The 25,161-nt window shown below is 37.2% G+C and overlaps 5 protein-coding genes and 1 long non-coding RNA gene across 10 annotated transcripts; 3 read left to right on the top strand and 3 right to left on the bottom strand.

Moving 5' to 3' along the window:
* Positions 1-532: 532 nt before the first annotated feature.
* On the bottom strand, positions 533-1,166 carry LOC148919883 (heavy metal-associated isoprenylated plant protein 5-like). The gene is made up of 3 exons (XM_089044467.1): positions 1,065-1,166; positions 876-960; positions 533-741 (listed from the first exon to the last, which is right to left on the bottom strand). Exons 1-3 carry the CDS (start codon positions 1,164-1,166, stop codon positions 533-535), a joined length of 396 nt encoding a protein of 131 aa, XP_088900593.1.
* Positions 1,167-4,553: 3,387 nt separating this feature from the next.
* Positions 4,554-6,228, top strand: LOC103322101 (uncharacterized). The gene is made up of 3 exons (XM_008223982.2): positions 4,554-4,693; positions 5,027-5,734; positions 5,802-6,228. Exons 2-3 carry the CDS (start codon positions 5,117-5,119, stop codon positions 6,018-6,020), a joined length of 837 nt encoding a protein of 278 aa, XP_008222204.2. The 5' UTR covers positions 4,554-4,693; positions 5,027-5,116; the 3' UTR covers positions 6,021-6,228.
* A 2,369-nt stretch (positions 6,229-8,597) lies between these two features.
* On the top strand, positions 8,598-9,881 carry LOC103322100 (uncharacterized). Its single transcript, XM_008223981.2, is given in 2 exon segments — positions 8,598-9,152; positions 9,154-9,881. Coding segments are annotated over 2 exon segments (816 nt in total). The 5' UTR covers positions 8,598-8,783; the 3' UTR covers positions 9,601-9,881.
* A 4,437-nt stretch (positions 9,882-14,318) lies between these two features.
* LOC148919882 (uncharacterized) lies at positions 14,319-17,336 on the bottom strand. Of its 4 annotated transcripts, XR_016123881.1 has the most exons (4): positions 17,150-17,336; positions 15,847-15,988; positions 15,632-15,726; positions 14,319-15,535 (listed from the first exon to the last, which is right to left on the bottom strand). It is a non-coding gene; the product is annotated as an uncharacterized LOC148919882 (long non-coding RNA). The 4 variants fall into 4 exon arrangements; XR_016123878.1 differs by adding an exon at positions 16,033-16,560 and having other exon boundaries at positions 14,319-15,946; XR_016123880.1 differs by having other exon boundaries at positions 15,632-15,988.
* LOC103322099 (protein LAZY 1-like) lies at positions 16,481-18,918 on the top strand. Of its 2 annotated transcripts, none has more exons than XM_008223980.2 (5): positions 16,481-16,618; positions 16,709-16,775; positions 17,250-18,028; positions 18,146-18,434; positions 18,599-18,918. In XM_008223980.2, the coding sequence occupies exons 1-5, from the start codon at positions 16,613-16,615 to the stop codon at positions 18,616-18,618; spliced, it is 1,161 nt and encodes a 386-aa protein (XP_008222202.1). In that variant the 5' UTR covers positions 16,481-16,612; the 3' UTR covers positions 18,619-18,918. The 2 variants fall into 2 exon arrangements, with proteins under 2 accessions (XP_008222202.1, XP_008222201.1); XM_008223979.2 differs by having other exon boundaries at positions 17,226-18,028.
* Positions 18,919-19,496: 578 nt separating this feature from the next.
* DPL1 (dihydrosphingosine phosphate lyase) lies at positions 19,497-24,954 on the bottom strand. The gene is made up of 15 exons (XM_008223976.2): positions 24,418-24,954; positions 24,269-24,314; positions 23,751-23,902; positions 23,390-23,449; positions 22,596-22,820; positions 22,374-22,515; positions 22,108-22,158; positions 21,895-21,986; positions 21,167-21,293; positions 21,014-21,029; positions 20,785-20,892; positions 20,630-20,684; positions 20,359-20,505; positions 19,940-20,018; positions 19,497-19,818 (listed from the first exon to the last, which is right to left on the bottom strand). Exons 1-15 carry the CDS (start codon positions 24,615-24,617, stop codon positions 19,696-19,698), a joined length of 1,623 nt encoding a protein of 540 aa, XP_008222198.2. The 5' UTR covers positions 24,618-24,954; the 3' UTR covers positions 19,497-19,695.
* Positions 24,955-25,161: the final 207 nt, after the last annotated feature.

The raw sequence follows: 25,161 nt of genomic DNA, 5'->3' as shown, positions 1-25,161 counted from the left end.
AAACAGTTTCAGTAACCAATTTACCAAACTGAGATGATCTGCAGAGGAAATGATTGGGTTTCAGTTACCACTCGGATTCTCATATATGGATGCATTTCCAATATGAGATTGAACTCCCAACTAGTTCTGGAACAATTTATTTACGCTTCCAATCCAATTATGCAAATAAGTTTCGTTTCTTATAATGTGTTTAGATTACACTTTTAATGAGGTAATATATTGTTTGTATATAAAAGAGATAATTGTTTTGCGAGGACCATGGTTATGGATCTACTCATACCTGTTTTTCTTTTCTTTGTGGCAAATTTTGGAAGGAGAAAGGGATGTGTTATTCAGGGTTCGAACTTAAAACTATTGATATGCAAACAAAAACTCTTACCATTGAGCTATGAACCTGTTTGAACTTAAAGTCATTTCTTTGCGTACCCAACCTCCATTATTTTTTTAATACACCACCATATTAATATATATCCCAGCAAATAAATAAATAAACAAATAAACAAATTTAGTCTAATGAAGGAGTTGATCTTTTTTATTTCTTCTTATCCTCCTCTGGTTCGCTAACGTGGTCATCTCCATGGCTGCTCTCGCTTTGTTCTTGTGTTTCTTCCATCTCTGACCTCTTAACTGTGACCACCTTATTAGTCACATTTCGGAGGCGTGAGCAAAGCTTTTCCAGAAGAAATCTTCCTTCCACTACCACTACTGGATTATCCTTATCAACCACAACACTTTCAACTCCTGACATAGAAAGAAAAAAATCAAAAATAAATAAATAAAATATATATATATATATATATATATATATATATAGAGAGAGAGAGAGAGAGAGAGGAAACAACAAAAAATTGAAAAAAAAAGGAGGCATTTTGTACCTTTCGTTTGTTTGCAGCATTTTTTCACATCTCTTATACAACCTTCACAGTGCTTGGTAAACTCTAGCTCAACAAATTTGCACCACTATTAAAAATTTAAAAATAAAATAAAAAGAATTAAAATATACCTTTTAAAAAATTGTAATATTGCACTTCCTACGTATTCAAAACCATTATTGAGTGTCAAACCTCTTCTTTCTTTTCTGATACATTGCCAACCTCTTCTTTTATTAAGGGGACGCGTTCATATCCCCCGAAGCTTTTTTTCTTTAACCACTTAACAGCCTTCATGCTTCAAAACCTCTTGATCTTTCACCTCTTTCTTCTCTTCAATTGTCTCCTTTTTTCCCCCCTATTTAACAATGGACAGTTTCTCAAAGGAAAACCACGTGAAGATTAGAAATTAATTAGGCACATTGCTGCCATTGCAATGGAGTGACAAGAAATTAATTATGTGATCGCTTAAATATTTGCTACCACTCATGGCCCTTCAAATAATTAACATTGAAATCATTGATTGATATGCTGCTGTAAGATTAGCCTTTAATATTTCTTTTAATAGCACGTTTAAGGCTTGTTTGGTATCCTAACTGGATCCATTTTTTTCAAATGTAAAAACAAATTTTGAGTCCAAAGCCCATTATTAGTGTTTGGTAAAGTCCATTTTTCAAAAGGCCAACTCAAAAAAAACTTAAAACATGCCCAATTTTTTAAAAAAAGAAGCGACGTTTTACTTTCTTTCTTTTTTCTCTCTGTCTCATCTCCCCAAAGCCCGACCTAACTTGAACCTGCTCCCATATCTCATCGTCGGGACCTACTAGTTTCACACTTACTGGTTTCCCAGATCTCTCTCTCCTCCCTAGTGTAGGGGCTTTTTCGTTCCGGTAGCTACTATGGGTTTGGGCTGCCGTAAATAGCAAACTTGATGAAATTGCCCCTTGAGCCTGAGTTCAAAGATCAAGCCTCAAGAATGTTTCGAAAGGACAGTGAAACCTTAGAAAACACATTGGTTACATTTATCAACAAAAATAACAACAGCTTATAGATAAGATTTTCTAGCTTGGTATGAGAGGCTTGTGGCATGGGAGCAAAATTGACATGAGTTTAGCACTGAAGAGAAAGTTATGCGTTCTTGGGGGGGAAATGGGGTGTTAAGGTAAGAGAAGAAGTGCATGCATGAAGGTTTGGCTGAGAATGAGGGAAAGAGAGAGGAATGGGTGGCTTGAGTGTTTTTGACTTGAGTGAGAATAGCTCATCAAGTGTTAAGCTTGCTCTCGCTAAGAAGAGGGTGTTTTGGGTAATTTTTCAGCAACTTGACAAAAAGCTATGTCAGACTTTGGAATGGCTTGCCAGAAGAGAAAATGGGAGGAAGATGGAGGAAAAGGGCACAAAATTGCAGAGTTTCAGAGATGAGAGATGAAACTTGCTCTCTAGATGTATGTTGTGATGATGGGGTAGGAAATGCCTTTTTTTTTTATAGGTGTTGGAAGCTATAATTTTCCAAGAAACTCTAATGGTTTCTATCTAATTTGGCCAAGTCTTCCCTTCCTTTCTCCCCTCATCCCTTCAATCATCATATTTAGGTGAAATTCACTCTGCCCATTTTCACAAAATCATGGATTTTTAAGAGCTCAATACTCTTTCATGCAGCTACCTCAGTGGAGAACTCCCATTTTCGGCCATCTTTCTTCCTTCTTTTCTTCCCTCTTCTATGGCTAGATCTGATGGGGGAAAAGAAATGGGTATGTACACTGGTTTGAAGGGTGTTTTGCTCACGTATCCCTTGGTTTTTTGGATTTTTTGCTTGAAACTTGTTCCCTCCTCTATGCTGGAGCCTCCCAGTAGCTCACTGACATGGCTATTTTGGCTTTCATCGTGGCTTTTGTTTTCAGCTAGGTGCTAGAGATTTGTAGATATTTTCTTGGGTTGCTTGGGTCTTCTAGGACAATAAGTTGGTTTATCAAGCAAATGGGCTAACTTCAACGAGTATTGGGCTAGTTTGGTTGAAGTGATGGGTTATTTTGGTTGGAAGTGATGGGCTATTTTGGTTGGTTAACTACTTTCTCTTTTGTGCTCACCCACATGTTTGGGCTTAAGAAATGAGTTTGAGTTCAGAGGCTCTCAAGCAACCCTAGGACTTCCATTTCTCGGTCCATTAATGGGCCTCATGTTAACTTATTACCATCCTTACCATAACTACTCAAGCAAGCCCCGGGCATCTTGCGTGGCTTAAGCTCACTTAAGCTTGTAGCGTGGTGTATTGCTTATTTGCTTGGCATGGCATGTATGCAAGCGCATATAAAAAACTTTCATGTGCCCAAATCGGGTTTCTTCTCGGTAAGGTATCGCATTGGGCCGAACCGTGGATTTTTTGGCCTCAACACTGACACCTATTTAAAAACTCATGTTTTGTTATAATAAAAAATCATTATTTTTTGAGCTTATTTTTTTTAGTATGATACCAAACGAGCCCCTACTAATCCATAATCGGAATCAAAATAAGAATTTGAATTCCTATTACGGATTACTTTGATGTTTACTTCACATGAGGAATGAAAATGTATGTGCCCCCCACACAAAATCATGAATTCAACTCCTGATTTTGGAGGAATTGAACTCTTGAGTGAGAAGTGATATTCTAATTTCTAGAGCTAACCCATCAGAAATCTATCTTTTTTATCTATTATATTCTCACACAAATTTTAAAATTATAAATATGTCATCTACTTTAACCCAACAACAATTGCATTCTAGTAATCAAAATGGATTTCAATTTTGATTCATGGTAATTTTGTAAACAACTTATAAGGAATCAGTACCACTTCTACTCCAATTCCATATGATTTAGTAAATAATTTCAATAGGAATTCAGATTCTAACTCTCCTCTATTTAATTCATCCTCATTCAATTACGAATTAATAAAAAATATCATAAATGTGCATTTGTGCCTGACATTAAACCTTCCTTGTGTATAATTGCCATTGCTATCCTGCCAATATCTTACTCCTTCCACAAACCGATGGTTATGAAATAAAAAATAAAAACAAAGGGATCTAAGTGCCCTTCAAATAGTTTATTATTGTTTGTATGTTATAGTTAACATTTCTTATTCAACTAACATAACTCACACCTGCACAAATTTATCGCATAAGTGAATTAATTAGAAACATCACCTTTTCCACTGAAAAATAGATTGTCAGGCCAAACTAGTTGGCATTGTTTCTATGGGCCTTGGCCCATCGTAGCAAACAAGGAAAATCAAAGATGGTTCCAGACCGATTTTAAATATTGAGTTTCACTAAAACACCTAAAATGAAATTATAAAAAAACTCAAACACTATTTAAACATATAAACACACCAAAAATCCATCATTACACACACTCAAAACCTATTTATAAACACACCCAAAAAGTTGACTTTGAGGTTAATTTTGGGTGTGTTTCTATGTTTAAATAGTCTTGGGTTTTTTTATAAATACCTAGGATTGGGTTTATTTATAAATTTGTATTTTAAATACTGCCTGATCCATATCAAAGCGGCACAATGCCATGGTCTTGGACACGTGTCGCCCAAATTCAGTCCGGCGTTTGCACGAAACCAAGTGTCGTGCGCAGAATATTACACGTACAAACAGAGGAGAAGAGTAAGTAGAGAGAGGCATGCCTTGCCTTTGTGTCCTTTCGTTTTTCCACGTATGCGCACGCACTCGGCCTCTCTCCCCTGATCTGATGCCTCGTCTTTTCATTCGGAGGCTTTCGTTTTGGTTTTGAATGAATCATTTGCTTTAATTTCCTTCTCACTCATCCCTCATCTTCAGTAAGATCTCTCTCTCAAACTCTTTCATGTTCTTTCAAGAATTTCAATAACAACAACTGTTTATATATTGCAGGCAGTTATAGTTTGTATGCATGAATGTGTTGCATTGCATTTCAGATTGTTAGCCTTTCTTGATTGGATCGGGTGATAATTTTGTGTGGAAAGTATTGATTAACCCAAGTTAAATCCTTAGTTGAAACTTTTTTTTAATTACTTACCATTTATGGCCCTTCAAATAATTAACATTGAAATCGCTGATTGATGCACTGCTAAGATTTGCCTCATTTCTTCTTGTAAATGTGAATTGGGTCAATTTGTTTCCATCTTGTTCAGGTTCAAGAAGTATCACCAGTAAGACACTTAACAAATCTTCCCAAGCTAGTCTGATTAAAATCTCTAAACATCTCCACACACAAAAAAGACATGTCAGGTGTGTCTCTTGCTGTGGCTCCTAGAACGGAGCCTGGTACAACAACTACAAAACCCGGATCTAACTCGCAAGAGAAACCGCAGCACCGTCAACAACAGCAGGCTGCTGTTGGCGGTGTCATGGGCTCATTGCGGGTAATTGAGCTCCAACTCGTGGCCTTCATCATGGTCTTCTCAGCCAGTGGCCTTGTCCCGCTCTTTGATTTGATCTTCCCTGCTTTTGCCTCTGCCTATCTGTTAGCCCTGTCTCGCCTGGCCTTCCCGGCACACGGCACCGTCACTTCCAGCTCTCAGGAGATTTTCCAAGGCAGCAGATTCTTCAGGGTCTATGTGATCGTGGGCACCACCGTTGGGCTTTTCTTGCCGCTTGCATATGTGCTGGGTGGCTTTGCAAGGGGTGACGAACATGCTGTGCGCTCTGCAACACCCCACTTGTTCTTGCTCTCGTTTCAGATTCTGACTGAGAATGTGATCAGCGGGCTGTCGCTGTTTTCGCCGCCGGTGAGAGCTTTGGTCCCATTACTTTACACTGTCAGGAGAATCTTTGTCATCCTCGATTGGACCAGAGATGTTTGGCTCAACAAAACCCTGCCTGCCAATGCACAGTTCAAGGTAAATTAGAATCATATTTCTCGTGGTTCTTAATTGGTTTTCTTATTTGGGGTACTTGTAATTGTAGGACACTGCATGGTTTTGGTTTGGGAGGACCTTGGCCATAGCCAATTTCCTATATTTCTCCATCAACCTGTTCGGGTTTTTGATCCCTCGGTTCCTTCCGAGGGCGTTCGAGAGGTACTTCAAGGAGAGGGATGAAGTTCATGCCAAGATGGCAGAAGACAAGCGCTCTGCAGCAGATGCAAATAAATCAGAACCAGTTTCAGATAAGAAAGCTGCTTGAGTTTTGGTTTTCTCGCGGTCATGGTTATATATACTGTTTTTGTTAGCAGAATACTGCATCTTAACTTAATCAATTGCTGAACATGATGTGGCTTGTTGATCTGTGGAAGTTTGTTTTGTATAACTACATTTGTTGATGATGTCTCACCTGCTGAGGTATATTTAACTAAAGAAAAGCAAAGGTGGTTTGCCCATTTTTCAAGTTCAAATTTGTGTTGTAGTCGACCAACCAACAGAATCTTTTGAGCCTGCCAGTCCAACCGCAGCTATAAATCCCGATAGGGTACAAGGATTTAAACTCTCAACCCACTCCAAACCAGAATTTTTATCTAAATCGCAATCCAAACTGCAGTCACAAGTTTGAATGGTTAAAAACGTAAATGATCCGGGGAAGAGTGCCTGGTGATCAATAAGGCCCATGAATAGTTTTTTCTTTTATTTTTGGCATGAATAGTTTTTTTCTTTTGTTATTGGTAAAAGTTGTTTTTGGCTCTTGTAGTTTGCCAATTTGAACCCCATAGTTTATTGTAGTTTGTCAATTTGAACCCCATAGTTTATTAATGTAGTGTTTTCAATTCAAAGCAGTTTCAATACACACTTTAATTTATGTCAAAAAATTTATATGATGCAACGTGACAACGCAATTACCTAACAAAATTAAGCATGGAATTCACTAGAGATGAGAATACCTCAATCTTATTAATTTCAGAATGATAACATGATGCCCTAACCACGGGCCAAAGTTGATAAACTCTAGGAAACAAAAGGGTACTAAAAGAGAGATTAATAAAGGTTTTCAAACACTGGAAAAATAATAAAAAGGCACGTTTGTGATGTTAAACTATCTCGAACGCTCAAAAAAGCTTATACTTCATGGCAAAGTAATGAGTTTACTTATAGTATTATTCTCTTCGAAACGGTAGGTCATGAGTCGAAATCAGAACTCGAAAACCAAAACTTATTTACCGGTCTTGTCTTTACACTCGCTACACTCCATCTCATCTTCCATCACTTCAACCATATGTTCTACATCACTATCAATTGGTAAGTTTTGATCATGTGCCCTCACGAAGAGAAGTACTTTGGTCCACTTGAGTCAATTGAAATAGTTCTTCATTTGTCCTTCAAGTTGCCCTGATTGAAACTACAAACATAAACTTAACGAAATTGAAAATATATGGGCTAATGTAGTGAAATCGAAAAACTATAAGGGCCAAAAGTAATCTTTTGTCTTTAATTTTTTTTGTTAAAAAAGGCCCGCTATGATTTTAACAGCTGTAATCAAATAGTGTTCTTTTAAGAAAATAAAAAAATATCAGCCGTTGATCTGTTTTACTAAGTTCCAACGAATGAGATTCAAGGGGGAAAGGAAAGGATAGAGGAGAGAAGATCCCATTCAATACCCTCCGTAGCCACACCACCTCCTCAATTGACGCCTTCAATAGTACTTCTGGTCGGGTGTCCACTTGTCCTTATCCTCGGCGCGGGTGCTGAAATGACTCTTTTACCCATAAAGTAAAAAGTTACATCTAGCTCTGTGACAAAAAGGATCAAAACCCAGATAGGGGCAGTCCCGTCACAATGGCGATGGGGCAGGTAAACCTTTCCAATTCATTCAAACCGCAACACAAAGCCACGCGCGTAGCTAAAGTGGTGACCAATCGAGCATTCAAAAGTTTATTTTCAATACATGTTTGACATGTGTTGCCCCCATCATATTTATTTGGATGCATATATCCTATGACTTTGTCCTTTCTCTAGACTTAATCAGATTTAGCTTGCATGCTTTTATGTTACTCCCCAGTATTTTGTTAAATAAAGGAAGACATAAATTGCTTGCTAATTAATTAAACAGTTCAAATTGTTGAGGAGAGGAATGGCGCCGATTAATCCATATGTTTGATTATTTTCGTGTAAATGCCAACTACGAACTAGTGATTTAAAATTTAGAAGGGAAATTACATAAACATGATAATAATAAATAAACTTCATCTTTAGACTGATGAAACATGTCTTTTACCATTTTAATATTTTTTATTTTCAAACACTTCATCTAAGAGACAACATTAGTTAATGAAATTTTATGGTTTAGACATAGATTGATACACGTGGAGGAAAGAGAAAAATATCAAATAACTTATTTAAAGTGTTACGGGCAATTCCATATTGACAACGTCTCACGAAACTATGCGTAAGCGAATTGATTAACTAATCAATTCTATCATGTGGTTAACCGTAGGCCAGTAACTAGCTTATGCTATCAATTGATCGACTGGCACCATGTTTGTAAATGCAAATGATGCGAATTAGTAGAGTAAAAAACTGCAACACGAGTCTAGATGATATAATTTCATTTACTAGTACCGTGTTCACAAGTTGCCCCTATCAAATATTCATTGTTACCCAAATATTTAATAATTGATCCTCTTGTAAAGCATTGAAGGGTGTCGTTGTAATTTACCATCCAAAAGAAGAAAAACCAAGAAACGCGCCCCCGCGAGTACAGAAAAGCTAGTTAACCTGAAAAACAAGGAACGGTGACCTCTCTGCTCTGCTCGACGTACTACTGTCCTGCCTTGACAGCCCACTCTTCTTTTCAAAGCAAAAATATAAAAATTAATTGATAAACACCCCACAACTATTCATTACCCTCTCTCTCCATCTCTCTCTCTATCTCTCTAAAGTTTTCATCTTTTTCCCAAAATCCCTACCCAGCTTCATCACCTACCACTCTCTCTTCCACACAAGCAAATCATCAAACACCATGAAGATAAAGAACAAAGGCAAAGTGCACCCATCTCCTTCTTCTTCCTCCTCCTCCTCATCCAACTCTGATGGGTTTGTTCTTTCTGTGCTTCAGCTCCTCCCAGCTGCCATTTTAGCTCTGGCCTCGGTCCTCTCCCTCGAGGACCGCGAGGTCTTGGCTTACTTGATAACCCGGTCCATGAAAACCACCCCCAATATTTCTTCGATCCCGGCCCAAGACCCCAAGAAGAAATCTTCCAAGAAAGGCCCCAAGTCCACCAGCGCCAGCACCCACCAGCCCCCAATGTTCGATTGCGACTGCTTCGACTGCTACAGAAGCTACTGGTTCAAATGGGACTCTTCCCCCAACCGCGAGCTCATCCACCAAGGCCATCGAAGCCTTCGAAGATCACCTGGCCAACGGCGAGAAGACCAAGAAGAACAGCGGCAGAGGCAAGAGAAGAGACAAGTTGAGCCGTCGCGAGGCCCCGAAACTAGTCGATGTTGCTGCCCAAGATTCTATCTTTCTGGAAGAGAACGCTCAAGTTTCACATGAGCTTGCCGTTGAAAGCTCTGCTTCTGCTCTGTTGCCGGAAAACGACGTGGTTTTGGTGGGTTCGAATGAGAAAGCGGATGGGGTAGAAGAAAATGACGGGAAAGTGGAAGACTTAGGCGCGGAGGTTAACTTAGAGCCTCCGGAGACGGCGGATGACGTGGCGATGATTGCACGGACGGCATCGACGAGCAACCACAGGGGATTGGCTAGGAAAGTGTTGCCGGACGTGTTGGGCCTGTTTAATTCTCGTTTGTGGAACCTTTGGAGTCCGAATGTCTAGCTTCCAATAAAAAAAAGAAAAAAGAAAAGGAAAATCTCTGAATTTCTTTTATTTCTTTAATTTTTCGAGCCTCAAAAAAGAGAGAGAAGAGAACCAAAGTATTATATTTTTGGTGGGTTAGGTTATTTTTGTGCTCGAATATTAGGTATGTCCTCCTTCCTCCCTCCCTCCCTCCCTCCCAAATGAAAATGTTCATTTCTTTATTTCTTTATTTCTTTATTTCTTTATTTCTTTTTTGGCATGGAAATATCTTTATTTTTGCTTAGAAACCAAGCTTTTATTTTATATATAGCTTTCTGATTTGGTGGCGATGGTTTGGATTTGTGAGGTAGTGGGCCAATCGCTTTCGAGTTTTGGGGATGTCTAGTTTAGTGATGATTAAATTAAAGGAATTAGGATTATTTAACACTAAAAATGGGTTAATGATGTTATTAGCTTTTGTTTTCTTTATTCGGGTTCTTCGTTTTTGAACGTCAAAGGATGTGGTTTTCTATGCTTTTTTCCTTTCGATTCCTTTCGGCCGGAAATTTCCCATCAAAGGTCTAATAATTCACGTACCCTTCCATTTTATATTTTCCCAAGGCCACTGCTAATTTGGGGTTAGGTGCCCTATGCTTCTCTGACATCTAGCCCTACAAAAAGCAACTTAAAAAACCGAAATTGCCCCTTTCTCCCTCTCTTCCAACAATCGGATGCACTCTCGTTTTCCCTTTTAGGGCAATCTTGTCCTGCGATAAAAAGTTGCTATTTTCGAGATGGTACTTTCATGAAAATGAGCCATGGAAATTTCTTTTGTTTCATGAAATTACAGAAACAAGATGAACAATGTAGTACATGTGGGTCGTGTTCTTGCGCGAGGCTGAATTGTCTGGTTGTATTTTGTTAGTTTTGAGGACAAATGTTGGGTTGGGTTTACATATGAATGAATGAAGATGGGGTTATGGACAAGGAGATGAGTAGTGAGGGGACAGGACACACAAGCTCCTCTCCTGTTACAAGAAATGACAGTTGCCAGGGGTCAGGACCACTCGTAGTTGTTTAACTTGATTTTTTCTAAAGAACTAAAGAAAACGAATTACAAATATAAAATCTCATTTTTTGTTTAGAATTTATAATTCTATACAATTTTCTTCTATATCTATAATACTATATAATATATAATAATATACTATATATTAGATACTATATATTAGAAATAGAAAATAAAAATATAAAAAATATATAAATTCTATATTATATATATTTCTATATAAATTATATAAATTATACATATTATCTATATAATAATATATATATTTATTAGTAAATTTTAATTTTTAGGTTTACATTACACAAATGTCTCTAGAAATTACGGTCAAATCTCATATTGCCTGTTCATGCTTAAAGTGGCCTACTTAGGCTCTTCCAACCAATTTGGGGCTAAACTCAAATTTCCCCATCCAAAAAGTAACTGTTTGAGTTTTGTTCGAACTCAAACGGTTTTTTCTCTCAACCCTCCAGATTCAAATTTTAAATCCGCAACTTTATTAAATTGTTTAAGAATGATTTAAGTCTAATATATATATATATATATTATGGATAACTTTTTTTCATTTAATCTTTTTAAATGAAGAAATTGATATTCTACAAATATAATTTTATTCCAAAAAAAACACACAACATAATTCCAAATTCACCATACTTACACTAGCTATAGAAGAACGTTGTATGAGAGGCTCATTTATATCATTCCACTTTGGGCAATCTTTTAAGATTTTCCGTGCATGGTATAGCTTGAAAGACCTATTCGAAGGCTTATTATCATTAAGAAAGATCCTTTTCGCATACATGTCCTAGGCATGAAAAAATAAATTTAAATTTGAAGTTGAATAAAATTACAAATATAAATTTAAAGCTTTAATAAGAATGAGTACTTACCACATCATGTAGATTTGAGCCACTTTGTGAGTTCGTATTGGCCTTAGTCAAGCATGCCTTCCAAAAAGAACACTGTTAGTTGATAGTCTTGAATCTAGAAGCAATGGCTTGGTACGTTCATCGCTTGGGTCCACTAATGCCTGGATCATTTTTCAAAATTTTTGATATACACGCTGCCAAAATATGTCGCTTGCTTGATTGATGCCAGTAGCCTCATCTTCACTGATGAAAACCCACCCTTTACATAATGCCTCATCTTCTTCGGACCTCCAATTCACACCTCTTTGAGATTTTGTGGACATCTTCAACAAGAATGAAAAGAGATTGATGAAATTAACAAAGGAAAAATAAATTGAGAAATAGAAAAAATATTTTTTGTAGATTATTTGAGAAATGGGTGGGTATTTATAGAGTTTGGAGTGAGTTTTAGGATTGGATCTGATTTAGAATAATTTAAAATATTGTTTTGACCGTTAGATTTAAATTTCAGCCGTTGAATCTTTATTATTTATTTATTTTATTTACAGTTTAAATAGCTTGGATTTAATATAGATCGTTGATTTAGGTTACTATTGGAATATATAATTAAAAAAAGAAAAAAGGATGCTTTGAATTGTTGCCGTTGGATCGCGACACATGGCTAGACAACTGTTGCCATGAAGCGTGTGGGGCCCTTATTAGCTTCCTTGCCACGTCATCATAGTTAATAGACCTTTGGACGAAGTTGACGGTAGGTGATAAAGTGGGTCACTAAACCATGGTCAAGCAAGGTAAGTGGGCGACTTTAACTTTGAAGGGCAATGTGAGATTTGACCGTAGTTTCCAGAGCATTAATGTAGATGAGCCTTTAATGAATCGTTAATCTAATTTAGTAAAGGCCCAAATTTATGTTAAAGAGTTCAAAAATGTAGTTTGGAGGAACAATTAGAAAGAAAGAAACGAATACCAAATAAACAACGTTATTCTTGAATTGGTAAACAAATCTACACCAAATGCACAATCCTTTGTTATTATAGACCCACTTATTATTAAATAATGCTAAACTCTAGATGACATCTTTTCAATAAAGTTTTTCTAGTGCTTGTAGTGTTGGCTTTGTTGAAGAATGATACACAGGTCATTGAATTTAGGTGGTAAGATTACAAATGGTCTCGTTAAACTAAAGTACTTTATTTTGTAATTTAACAAAGTACTTACTAGTTTTATATTATTATAATTATGTTCTAATTTACGGGAAGGAGAGTGACTCAGGTGTGAAGGACGGATATATTGCACTAGCTAATTGCCCAAACCCACGTCTGCAAGTAATTAGTTTAAATTGGATATATATTGTCACAAATGATAGTTTATAAGCATTTGATTATGAGACTTACAAATGTGGAGAAAACGAAAATAGAAGTAAAGTGTGGTTTAAAATCTAAACCCAACTCTGTTTCAGTTAGGCCCTTGGGCAAGTGGTTCCAAATACCATCAGGAAGCCTCTTGCTCTTGATCCACAAAAGAGGAAGGAACAAAGTAGAATTTCTTTATATCAAATGGGGTATAAGAGAAAATGGAAATAATAAAGTTCAAACGAAAAAAAAGGAAAAAAAGTTGACGAGAGGGAGAATCTCTTCATTCCTTGAGTTGTTTGTCTGGCAATGAAGGGATGGTCAAACCTAGAAAGATGTTTTATCATTTCACCCATATTTTCAATTGAGCTGTGAGAAGATTAAGAACAACAGTGAGCTGTAAGATATTCTAATTTTGAGTGAGTAGCTTCATGGCTCTGAGCTCTGAGCTCTGAACCATGAAGTGGTCATTTTCATTTAGACTTAACCATTAAAGCTGATTCTAAAGGAATCAAATCTTGGTTGTTTCAATGGTTCTATCTATCTATCTATCTAGTAGCACTGGTAGTTACCCTTTCTTTTTCATAACAAAAGTTGATCAAATAAGAATGAATGTGTCGACACTGAAAATCTGCAATTGATGATCGAAGTACTAGGAGATGTCAATGAAATTAACTTGGCTTAAATGATAATCTGATAAGATCATGAGGTTTGTAAATTAATCACCATCTTTTTCAATCCACAAAGTGAAGAAAGAGTTGAAGGCATGGAGACAAACAACGCCGTCCAAATAACAAAATGCATTTCGTATCACACTCAAACAGGGACAGGACAGTGGGACTTTTTTGGTAGGTGCTTTCAGGAAAAATGATTAAAAAGAGGTCAAGTGGGGATGTGGATGGAGCTCTGTATTTTATGTATTTTTTAATTTTTGTGTCTCCTTGAGAGCTGGTTCCCCTCATGACAGTAGCAGAAAAATTCTCCACCACTTCGTATTTTAGCTGCATGTAGGCTTCCCAAGGATAGAAGAGTTCACTTGGGGCCCTGCAACCTTGGACAATGCCATCTTTTTCAAACGTTTATGTGGAATACTTTCATTTTCCAGAGCAACTTATTTGCTTTGTCGGCGGCACAGATTATGAGTTGTGTTGTGCATGAGCAGCCAGCACTCAGTCACATAAACATACAGTAGAAATAGAGGTCTTGTTTTGTCCTCAACAAGTCACATGATCATCCCAACTTCTTAATTACTTCACTGATCTAGCAGCACAGTTTCAAAACGACCATTTGATATTTTAGTCTCCACTTTGTTGGAGGAGATGGTGACTTCAAATCTCACGAACAAAAGTCGTTAACCCGAGAAATATAGTTATAAGACATGTCACAAGAAAAACCCTATTGAAGAAAACATGAATATAGTTATAGCAGGTATATTTAGTTGTTTTTTTTGGTCGTAATCATGGATTTTATTCAAAAGCAACTCTGAGAGCATACAGAAGTTGATATTACAAAAGCAATACAAAATAAACCTATCCCACAAATCCCATTCTTCTGATTACTCATTGTCAATTACTGTTCTATCCAGCTTTATAAGATAACCTACGTATTAAACAGATGAATCAGAGCACCGTTTTGGGAATTATTATAATAAAAACAAGAATCAGCCACTATCAACAACAGTTACCCGATCCACGGCCATGTCCCCTGCTATTCAAAAAATCTTATCAACCAGTAAAGTGGAATCTCAACATACAATGTAGATGGAAATAAAACATAGGGAGACTGCCAATCCAACAGTAGGGCAATTATTTGTGATTGATATCCACTCTACCCCTATTTATAAACATTTTCAATCAATCTGAAAATATATTTTTCAAGGGTTTTGTTTGTGCCACAGAAAAAATTAACATAATCATTGACAGAGGACATTAACCCTTCTTAAGCTTTTTCTCTGGCTTGCTGGTACCTATGCTTAGAGATTAGACAAAGATGCGTCTGGACATTAAGAGAGCACAATGGCTAGATGCCTCTAGGCTCTAGAGATGATCTTATCCGTTATCCCCACTTGATTTTGTTCATGTTGCCACAGACCACAGAATACAGAGGCAATGGAAAAGAAACAGACCAAGTTTGCATCCATCATTTTCACAGAAACAGACCAAGTTTGCATCCATCATTTTCACATAAACAAATTCTTCTACTTCTACAAACATATCAAGATTCTTCAATGAAATTATTGTCCCTTGATTAATCATTTATCAGTTATTACTGAAATTGCACAAAAATGCGTTTTCTTTGGTTCCTATCAAGGACACTTCTGTTAGACTGTTACCTTTGTCTCTAAGCCCTCAAACCCTTTAGTTTTTATCAGCTCCTTCTTATTCATATATGTAGATGCTCGTGGAACTTTTCCAGGACAAAACGGCCCCGTTCCACATGTACATTTCTAACTCTGAGAGTGAACGCGTTTCTAATGAAAACGATATTTGCAAGTATATGAACATGAATGGTTAATAATGAGGGAGGACAACTTGATAACATGTGGCAATCTTGCCATCTCATGAGTCATGTCAAAAGGTTTTAGGAATATTGACGAGATAAAAGACTTGATGCAGGAACCTTTTTTTTCTTGTTCTTTTTCTAGTAAATCTTATGCCAGAATGATGGTGAAAAATGAATGTCATTGCCTGCAAAAGCACAGAAAACACCTTGAACTAGTTTACAAGAACGGCTAGAACTATCAAACAGAAAACATGACAGCGGTGGAAGATGTGGAGACAGACCTGCATTAAATCACCAATCCCATCAAAGCTTATAAGCTGATATCCTCCAAACATGGTAGAATATGGGATTTTTTTGGAGTTCAATGGTATATTGACTGTAAACAGCAAAAGAAAAAAAAAGTTTAACCTTATGAAGATACTTGTTAAAAGCAATCCCAGTTTATCATAGTTTATCAGCTAAGCTCTTTCGGTTAGAACTCCACCTGTGGACCTACCAACTGTAGAGAGTCCGACGTTTTGTGTCCCCAGAGAAAGAAGATCAACTTAATTGTCGAATTTTATGTTTGGCTCCATTGAGGTCCGACAAAATATCCCCTGCAATCCCTATTGTTCAATCTAGGGTCTTGGCACAAGTTCCTAGTAAAATAACAAAGTACTAGAAATTATTAGACGAAACTTACTTTGTTATCCTCTGCCCAAAGCATGTGCATGATGAACATGTCAGCGTGGAAAGCCCAAATGTAACATGGTACACCTGATATGGGCATGCATGTTTTTCAAAAACGGGACGTGCAAAGTTGCATCAGAAAACACCACATCCAGAAAAGAGAAGACATAGCAGATATACGTGTATGTGTGTGTGTAGATGTACATGTTTTTCAAAACATGTGCACAACACATCAACATTGTGTATACTGAAAGACATGTAATTACGCACCAAATGATTATAAAATATAAACCCTATAACAATCAATCTCACACAATAAACATATGTGCATGACTGGGTTGGTGGTTCGGGACCCACTTGCCATTTGTCCACTTGATTTGATCTTGACAAAGAATAGCCAGCCCAAGTTTGTAACTATCTGTGTGTACGCCTCTGCTCACCTTCTCTTCAGAGCCTGGAGGCTTTCAGGTGGCATTTGACCTCTTGTTCATAAATAAGCATTAAGACTACCAATGAAAAGAAGCTCCTCTGTCAACCTCTCCTAGGAAAAGAATTGGATCAAAGCTCTCAAGTGTTCTAAACAAGATCATAAGATGAAGGTAAGAAAAGCCTATTCTCTTATTATCCTTTAGATAAGCTAAAACTGTTTCAACTAATCTATAAGTTGATCTTGCATGCCAATGTTGCAGTTACTAGGTTGGATGCATCGTAAGTTTCGGCAGAATAGCAACGAGCCATTTAAAGTTTTTGTCATTGGTAAGTCGTGTGGTGCCTTATGCCTTTCTCCTATGCATTCCTGTATAACTGCAGTTTACCAAAATAATGGCAGAAAACATCATTATGGGTTCTAATGATGCCCAGCAAGTTTGTGAATCAACCAGATAAATCATTTCACTCCTGAAAGACGGTACAGGATGCAACTAAGACTTTGTCCGCCTAATAAAAGAAATTAGTCTGAACAAGGATTTTGTGAAATACAATAGTTTCCCCATTGCATGGTTTTTTAGACTAGAACAGAACAGCCCCAAAATAAATCACATGAAGTACATATGCGTAACAGCTTGGGAACCAAAAGACTAATATGTACTTAGAAATCATAAGATCATTATTAAAGACAGAGAGGTTTGTACCGATATGCAGTGGGAGAATCTCTGTTCTTGCTCAATCTGAGTCTCATCCAAGTTTACATTTTCTTCTTTGTGTCAGAGAATTCTTGTGCTTGTCTTTCAGGGCAGCCATCTCTCGATGATCAACAATGCTATCCTAAGCCAAACTGTGGCACAAAGCCCTTTAAACAAACCCAGAGAGACCAGCACCTTCGGAAGTCTTTCAACGGTCTAGAGGCAGCCAGGGCAGAAGAAGAATACTATGAAGATGAATCATCTGCTGCAGCATCTGAGCTCTTCCATGGCTTCCTTGCAATTGGTACCCTTGGCTCAGAGCAAGTCATCACGGAACCATCAACTCCAACACTTGCCATCTCTGTGGAGAACATAACTGAAAAAGAGACTGAGGTCACAGAGAATGAATTGAAGCTCATCAATGATGAATTGGAGAAAGTGCTGGCAGCTGATTCAGCTAAAGATGAGATTTGCAATGATTCATCTGGAAGAAACAGCCATGTTAGCAATGGAAGAAGTAGCCATGGTAGCACCATCACACTAAGTGGCAAGACACTGGAAGGCTCAGAGAGCAATGGGATTAATGGAACCACAGTGTGCCCACTCCAGGGATATCTATTTGGGTCAGCATATGAATTGTCAGAAACAACAACAGTGGCAAAGAAGGAACACAGGACATCTCTTGGCGAGCTGTTTCAGAGGACTAAATTGGCAGAGGAGATTTCTGGACCGAAATCGGCCAAGGAGGAGAAGCGAGCAGAGAAGGAAGCTGAAAAGTCTGCCATGCACTTGATGAAAAAGAAGCTCAAGAAAAAAATGCTTTATGCTTCTTCTCGCAGCTCTGGTGGACCTGCAGATCCTTCCTCAGCAGAAACAAAACTGAATAAGGTACCTCTAATCAAACATTGTGCATGCATTTCAGACTTTTCACATCAAAAGAGTAATGTGAACTGAATTAGACCATATAGTCCTGGCTCATGGCTATGGTGTGTGTGTGGCTTGCAGATCCTTCACATGTTCCACAGAAAAGTTCACCCTGAAACCTCATCTGCTGAGCAAAAAACTGGTAAGTACCATAAGAACGAAAACAAGAAGAAAACAAGCAATGATGGGGCTTACAACAGTGGAGATCAGGTGCTCCCAGATGAAGACATCATGCTATATCCTGAACGAGGCTTCTCCTTGAAGCAGAGCATGCGGCGCTACAAGAGTCAATCAAACCCACCGCAATTCGCGCTTAGCAGCATTGATTCAAATGAGAACAGGGAGCACTGGATCAAAACAGATGCAGACTGTAAGTAGACTCTGCACTATGCTCTTAATGTAGTATTTGGTGCCTCAATGCCTTTACTTAACAATGAACACTAAAATGAATCAAGTATTACATTAACTGTGAATCAAAGTTTTGCCTATTCTTTAGACCATCCTAATTCTTGTGTTGTGTTGTGTTTGCTGTAGACTTAGTCTTGGAGCTGTGAAAGGTGAAAGGAAGAAGATGGTTTTCCAGTTGGGTTTTCAAATTAATTTGTGAAGCTTGATCAGTAAGAAAGAAGTGATTATAGTTACTGTTTGTAAGAGTGAGAATTTACTTTGTTGGTGTTACTTGGTAGTGTTGGCATTTGCCAATAATGATCAAATTAAAGAGCATTTGAAGAAGAGATAAATAAAAAGAGGCGCTCAGTCCTCTTATAAATCTCTCTGATTGGTGAATGTAAAATATGTAAGATCGTGTACTTTGGCTGGTCATCGTATTTCAACAATTATCAGAAATTTTGAAATATATTTTTATACATCCTTTTATTATCATCATCTTCATCATCATAAAATAAACAGAAATATATGCTGATAAACGATGACTTTAATTTAAAGCTGTTACCAGACTTGTTTTATCATCATCTTTCCAGACTTGTATCAAGTTGATTAGGCACAATCTGATATTAATCCCAACTTCAAGTTGAATTTGCTTAACCCAAACTCGAGATAAAACTCAGCTCAAACAAGTTGAACCCAATAGACCAAGACTTCAAGCAAACACCTAAACTCAACTTGGATTCGAACTTTTATGGCACCTTAGACAATCGCTTGTATTTTTATTTTTATTTTTAAAAACTCAGCTAGGGTTGATATTTGGCACTTTTTCCTATAATATTTGGGTTTTTTTTTCTTGCAGCAATTTTCCTTTTCTTATGAATTACCGCTACAAAGTAGAAAATTTACCCTAACTAATAATTGCAATGGACGGGATTGAAGTAGGTTTAAAAGAAACATGACCTATAAAAGCAGTTGACAATTGGGGGGGCTCCGCAAGGGGCAGTTGATTGAATTATAAAATAAAAAGTTGTGAATGAGCAGCAAATGATCACAAAATACACGTATATATCGTGGATTTAGACAATGAATCCTTAAATCAAACCCGAGGCAAGAACATCAAGTAATATTGGAGAAAATCAACGAATGGATTTTCATTTTTCTTTTAACTTGTGGTCTTTTCAAAAACAACATTTTTCTTACAACTTGACCAAAGAATTCTATGAGAAAAAATTTGGAGAGCACCACTAGAATGCACCGTCCATGTAATTTACCAACAGCTCCTGAACCGTACCTCTATCTGGCATCCTCCCTGCAGCACCATAAATGGGAGCGAGCCCTCCACTTATAGGACCCGGATTTTCTTTAACCTGAATGATGTCACGTCACAGTTAATAAAAATACACATAAATGGTTTTTGGTACACAGTAAAGGGATGTAATCAAATGGTAAATATGGTCTGGTATTTTGCTAAGTTCAAAATCAACTTACAGTTTTCACAGATTCCGTTAGATCCCTGAGAAAGTCATCAATAATTGGTACGTGTTGAAGTGTCACGCAGATATGAATGCTGAGTCAAGCATAATAAACAAAACAAATAAGTTTCATGCGCATGAATTTGTGAACTAATCATGAAGACAGCACCTGAGCACAAGCCATTTCTGTCATTCACTAAAACAGAATACCTTCCCACAAAAATCATCCATCCAATTCATATTGAAAGCCTCCCCTTATTTGACACTCCATAATGGTAAATTAGACAATCTACTTGTCACTAGTGGTGGATACTTTTTGACATGGGAAAAAGAAAGGAGGCTATAGCCTACTATGACTTTGTGCAAAACTTTTTTTATTTTATAAGAAGACGTATGTGCACATGCAGCCACGCGAACAAACACACAATAGCCTACCTGTTGGGTCTTTGCAATGCATTCAAATGCCAGCCTTTAGATGACATGATATCATTTACTTCAAATATGTCAACAACATTAGATCCCAATGCCACAACTGTCATGTCTGGCCTTCCAATGACAAACAACTCGGGAATTTCCTCTATCCTGCACACAAAGATTATCAAAAGATCGATACCCCTGTTTCCAATCCCCAAAGGAAAACAAAAATAACCAAACAAATAAGACACCCTTTTCAGACGGAGAAAAAGAAAAGAAGAGAAAACAATACCCTTTCTGAAGTCTTTTTGATACTTCCATGATCTTTTTTGTGTTTTCCAAGTACCCTACAGAATGTTGGAATGTAATGGAACATAATCAGCCACAAGCCAAGAATTTGCTGAAAATATTTGGATTAGTAGAAACATCTGGCCAATACGTTCTTACCTTCCTCCCCCAAAGATATCATAGATGCCCAAGCCCCAGCAATTAAACCACCAGGTCTGCTTCCGGCAATGGTTGGAGACACATATAGCCCTCCTGACCACTCAGTAACTGCAAACCACAAAAATTGGCAATGATTATCGCATCAAAATTACATCAGTTCCAGCAACAAGACAGATGAACAATTCAGTTGACAGCCTGGATATTCATTTTTTTTCTGATGAAAACTTACCAGCAACAAATTGATGCTGAGATGGAAAATAGAAAGCCATAAACCCAGCATTCCGATGAACCAATATGCAATGAAAAGAAAAGCATATTAGGAAGGCTAAATCCAAATGCAAAGCAATGTTTTCTGAAAGTTTGACCAACATCAATGGATAACCTTTCTGAGGTCATGGTTTCTGTACAGAACTACACTTGTTCCTTTAGGAGCCAACCCATATTTATGCACATCCGCTGATATTGACGTCACTCCTTTCACTGAAAAATCAAAGGGTGGAATTGGATACCTGAAAACAAACAGTTGAGAAAGATGAGTTAATAATAAGAAATTATAATTTCCAAAAAAGAACACCCATCTAATTTCAGGATACATACATACATACATACATATATATATATATATATACATATATATATATATATATATATATCCAAAAAGATGACATATGGACATGTGTATACCAACTATTTTATACCATAAACTCTCTAATATCAAATTCTAAAAACAAGAACCATCTAATATCAATTAAAATTACCGAAGTGCCAACCTATACAAAGTAGTTACAGCTACCAATAGCTCTAAATTGTAAAACCAAGAGAATAAACTACGATTATCATGTGCAACACTAAACTCAACATATTTGCTTAATCACCATACGGTAAAAGAAAATTGACCAATCTAATGTGGTTAGCAAATTTCAAATTCATCAAGTTAACACCATGGTACCTTCAAGGCTGCAACTCATTAACTTTTGGAACACAAGAAGTTTAAAAGACTTGTAAAGTAAAGGACCATACTCCCAACAGTAAGACATCTACATGGTACACAATAAAATTAATTGCCAAAATTAGAAACAACTTTTGCTAGCAGAACCAACCCAGACATACCCAAGCTTATTAGCAAAAGGTAATACGAAGCCGCCAAGACAAAGGTCAACATGGAGACAAATGTCGAAGCTTGAAGCCAATTGACCAAGCTCCTGTACAAGAAGTTCCCGTATATTCTCAGTTCAAGGTTCTTAAGATAAGAGAACATCACTAAAGCTAAGATCACGTCATCTTCCAAAAATTTATCCATAAAAACCACCTATAAAAAAATACCTCAATCGGATCAACAATGCCATGAGGGAAACCAGGTGCAGATCCAACAATCTGCAGCATCACAAAAGTATAGGTCAGTTTAACTGGCAAACAGAGAACTTGAAGTTAGGAAAATCACCCATGTTGCACAATGGGTTAAATGGAGAAATTTTTTTTTTTTCCTTTTTCTCTTGAGCTAATGAGAATAACAAAATTTTAATAGAATATATTATCAGAGATACAGGGGAAAATATGAAAGGAGCAAAATCAATACATTAATTGCATACCAAAATGGTGTTTCTATTAATGTATCTTCTAATTGCTTTGACGTCTGCTTGAAATTCTTTATTTACAGGGACGCGCCAGAGCTTGATGTTAAAATATTGTGCAGCCTTGTCGTATGCTGAGTGAGCAGATTCAGGTATTATCCTGCGCTTGAAAATAAAATAGGTTGCATTAATACTCTCCATGCTACAACAGTTAGTATTGATAAGTGTAACATGACATACATTTCAGGCTTTTTAATCCCCTTCGTGGTTTTCATATAATCTCGTGATGATTTCACAGCTAATAATATACTTTCAGTTCCTCCTGATGTCATGTTTCCACATATTTGTCCTCCAGAAGACTTCTTTTTACTTCCAAGCATTGCAGCAGTCATTGCAACCACTTCTGCTTCAAACCGTACCACACTCTGGAATACATCCATATGCAATGGATTGGTATGTGCAAACCTGAAAGCCAAAACCAAGCAAGTTCAAACAAGAGGTAAAACATGAATACATGGGAAGGGGTGGAGATTGGAGAGGAAGTGATCTTATCAGATATAATAAATATGGTACCCTAGCTATAAAGCAAAGAACTGTAACAGGCAATCTTGTCTTGGACACACATAACCCCATTGGTGTCAATGTAAACAATGTACCTGATTAAAACTTAAGACATCTAAGAAGTTGAATCATAAAGCCAGTGCAAACTCAATGCTTATACGAAAATCACCAATTCACCCACCTTTCTGATGTTTCAGTACTACAATTTTTTTTTTCTTTTTAGGCAGGGGTGGAGGGGATGCAAAGGAGTTTGGCATTCACTTGTTTGTGAAACCCGGCACAAGTGTAGAATTTATCAGGAAACATTAAATGTAGAACCCTGTAATTATTTTTTCAGTGGTATATCCTACAAATATATATGGGGTATGGCTGTTTCTGCACCCCAAGTTCTAAGCAAAATAAGTTTAACATCCTAATAAGAATAGCAATAAGAAAAAGGCTATTCACAGATGTAAAAAAAAAATCTTACTTACATTGAGCATGCCTCGTTAATTAAAGAAAAATGTCCTTCACACTCACTTCCTCCAATGTAGCTGCAAACACGAACCAAGAAACAACCAGGCTCAAGCACAGAAATAGATACAATCGATACAATCTATACAATCTAACACACACATGGGTGTGTTTCGCTTGTGCATGACAAAGATACAGAAGATCCCTCAACAAAGACTCAAGCCGTCAATCACATAGACTTCCCCATGCAATTAATGGCCTGTGGTCATCCATGATATTCAGGATGTCTTACAATCGAAAATCCTATACAGACACACATATGTGTGTGTTGATAAGTAGTTCAACATTAATTTTCATAGTAACTAACAACTACTGACATACACTGCGCCAGAGCATTTCCCTTGCCAAGCCACATCTTTTCTTTTCTCATCTTTCATTTGCTCTATGACTCCCACTCCCAACCCTGTGCTAGGCAATTCAGTTCTCCAACTTTCTCTTACAGATTTACCACCAGACTGTAACTTATCCACAACCTGCTTGTTTGACAACAACATCCACAAATTCGACAAATTGTTACCGCCATGAGACATGCACTGAATTCAAATATTAAACTATAAAACCTCAAAACCTTTCTCAACTGGGCTATTTACTACACATCACCAGCCTCTGAACAAACTGCATTAAATGCTCATATTGCAAGAAATAAGAAAATGCAAAAGTCTATGTCGCACTCACAGTCTCACACTGAATGCTTCCTCTTTTTCCTTCTCATTTCATTTATTGTCCAAAAATATTATATATTGGCGCCAGAAACAAACAAACAGATGCCACGAAATTAAAATTTGAAAGAGAAAGAAACTGAATCGCATATGAAAGCTTATATACAAACAAACGCAGACCTTTTGTTTCTCAGCGTCGATGTAACTCTTCACGCCAGGAACCAACCTGAAATTGACAAAATCAAACAGAAATGAATAATTAAACCGGTGATATCTTAAATTAAGAAAGAAACAAGTAAACAGAAATGAGCATTCTACTGAAAGCTCACTTGACGAAGCTCATGAAGAACCCTAGCAGAGTGGCTTTGAGTCCGTTCTCGTGCAGGACTTGGAGAGCCGATTGAAGCATGGAAGCAACGAAGAGTGCGATAAGAGGAGCAGAAACCAGAACCAGAGGCTCGTATTCGGACAAGAATGAATTCGCGAAAGCTCTAACATCAAGCAGGAACGATTTCACAGAAGAATCCATGGCTGAACTGAACAATCTGATTACAGTTCAAGACTACGTCGATGAAAATTCAAAACCAGTAGAGAAAATTACGGATAGATAGTGAGGCTTGGTTGAAAAATTGTTCTGGCGTACAAGTAAACGCTTTGGGTTTGGTTGGGTTGCGTAGCTTTAGAGAGCTTCTTACCGAATGGAGTTTTTGGATTTTGGATTTTGATATGCTTTGTTGGCGAAATTTCTGATTATTGTTCGATGCAAATGTTTTGTTGATGCTGGTGTGGAAGAAGTGTGAAAGAAGAGACAAAGCGTTGAAATTCTTACAATGGTCCGGCTGCCTTCTCGATCAGAACACCTTTTTTCTGTTTTATTTAATTGTGCTATTATAAATTCATTTGGAGCGACGCGACCTTTTTATATATTAATATCACATGCGATATACTTCGACCGACTCTTTTATATGAAACGTATACAAACTGCACATGGTAAAAATTCATGAACAGAAAAAGTTGAGATTATACAAAATAATCACATTTTTTAATTCTAAAATTGATAAAATAAATTTTCT

The sequence above is a fragment of the Prunus mume genome, linkage group LG2 (genome assembly GCF_029339155.1).
Source record: "Prunus mume cultivar Tortuosa linkage group LG2, ASM2933915v1, whole genome shotgun sequence".
Classification (NCBI taxonomy): Eukaryota; Viridiplantae; Streptophyta; class Magnoliopsida; order Rosales; family Rosaceae; genus Prunus; species Prunus mume.
The sequence above is the reverse complement of the archived record's forward strand: the minus strand, read 5'-3'. Positions and strand labels throughout refer to the sequence as shown.

Excerpts from the sequence above, each read along its gene's own strand:
- LOC148919883 (XM_089044467.1), bottom strand. The coding sequence starts at position 1,166 with ATGAAGGCTGTTAAGTGGTTAAAGAAAAAAAGCTTCGGGGGATATGAA. Across the intron at positions 961-1,064 it reads TATCAGAAAAGAAAGAAGAG|TGGTGCAAATTTGTTGAGCT; the intron begins GTTTGACACTCA and ends AATTTTTAATAG. Across the intron at positions 742-875 it reads ATGCTGCAAACAAACGAAAG|GAGTTGAAAGTGTTGTGGTT; the intron begins GTACAAAATGCC and ends TTTCTATGTCAG.
- LOC103322101 (XM_008223982.2), top strand. The coding sequence starts at position 5,117 with ATGTCAGGTGTGTCTCTTGCTGTGGCTCCTAGAACGGAGCCTGGTACA. Across the intron at positions 5,735-5,801 it reads CTGCCAATGCACAGTTCAAG|GACACTGCATGGTTTTGGTT; the intron begins GTAAATTAGAAT and ends TTGTAATTGTAG.
- LOC103322099 (XM_008223979.2), top strand. Across the intron at positions 16,776-17,225 it reads ATTTAAAGTTTTTGTCATTG|AGAATTCTTGTGCTTGTCTT; the intron begins GTAAGTCGTGTG and ends TCTTTGTGTCAG. Across the intron at positions 18,029-18,145 it reads CAGAAACAAAACTGAATAAG|ATCCTTCACATGTTCCACAG; the intron begins GTACCTCTAATC and ends TGTGGCTTGCAG.
- DPL1 (XM_008223976.2), bottom strand. The coding sequence starts at position 24,617 with ATGGATTCTTCTGTGAAATCGTTCCTGCTTGATGTTAGAGCTTTCGCG. Across the intron at positions 22,821-23,389 it reads ATTAACGAGGCATGCTCAAT|GTTTGCACATACCAATCCAT; the intron begins GTAAGTAAGATT and ends TTTGGCTTTCAG. Across the intron at positions 22,159-22,373 it reads TTAATAGAAACACCATTTTG|ATTGTTGGATCTGCACCTGG; the intron begins GTATGCAATTAA and ends GTGATGCTGCAG.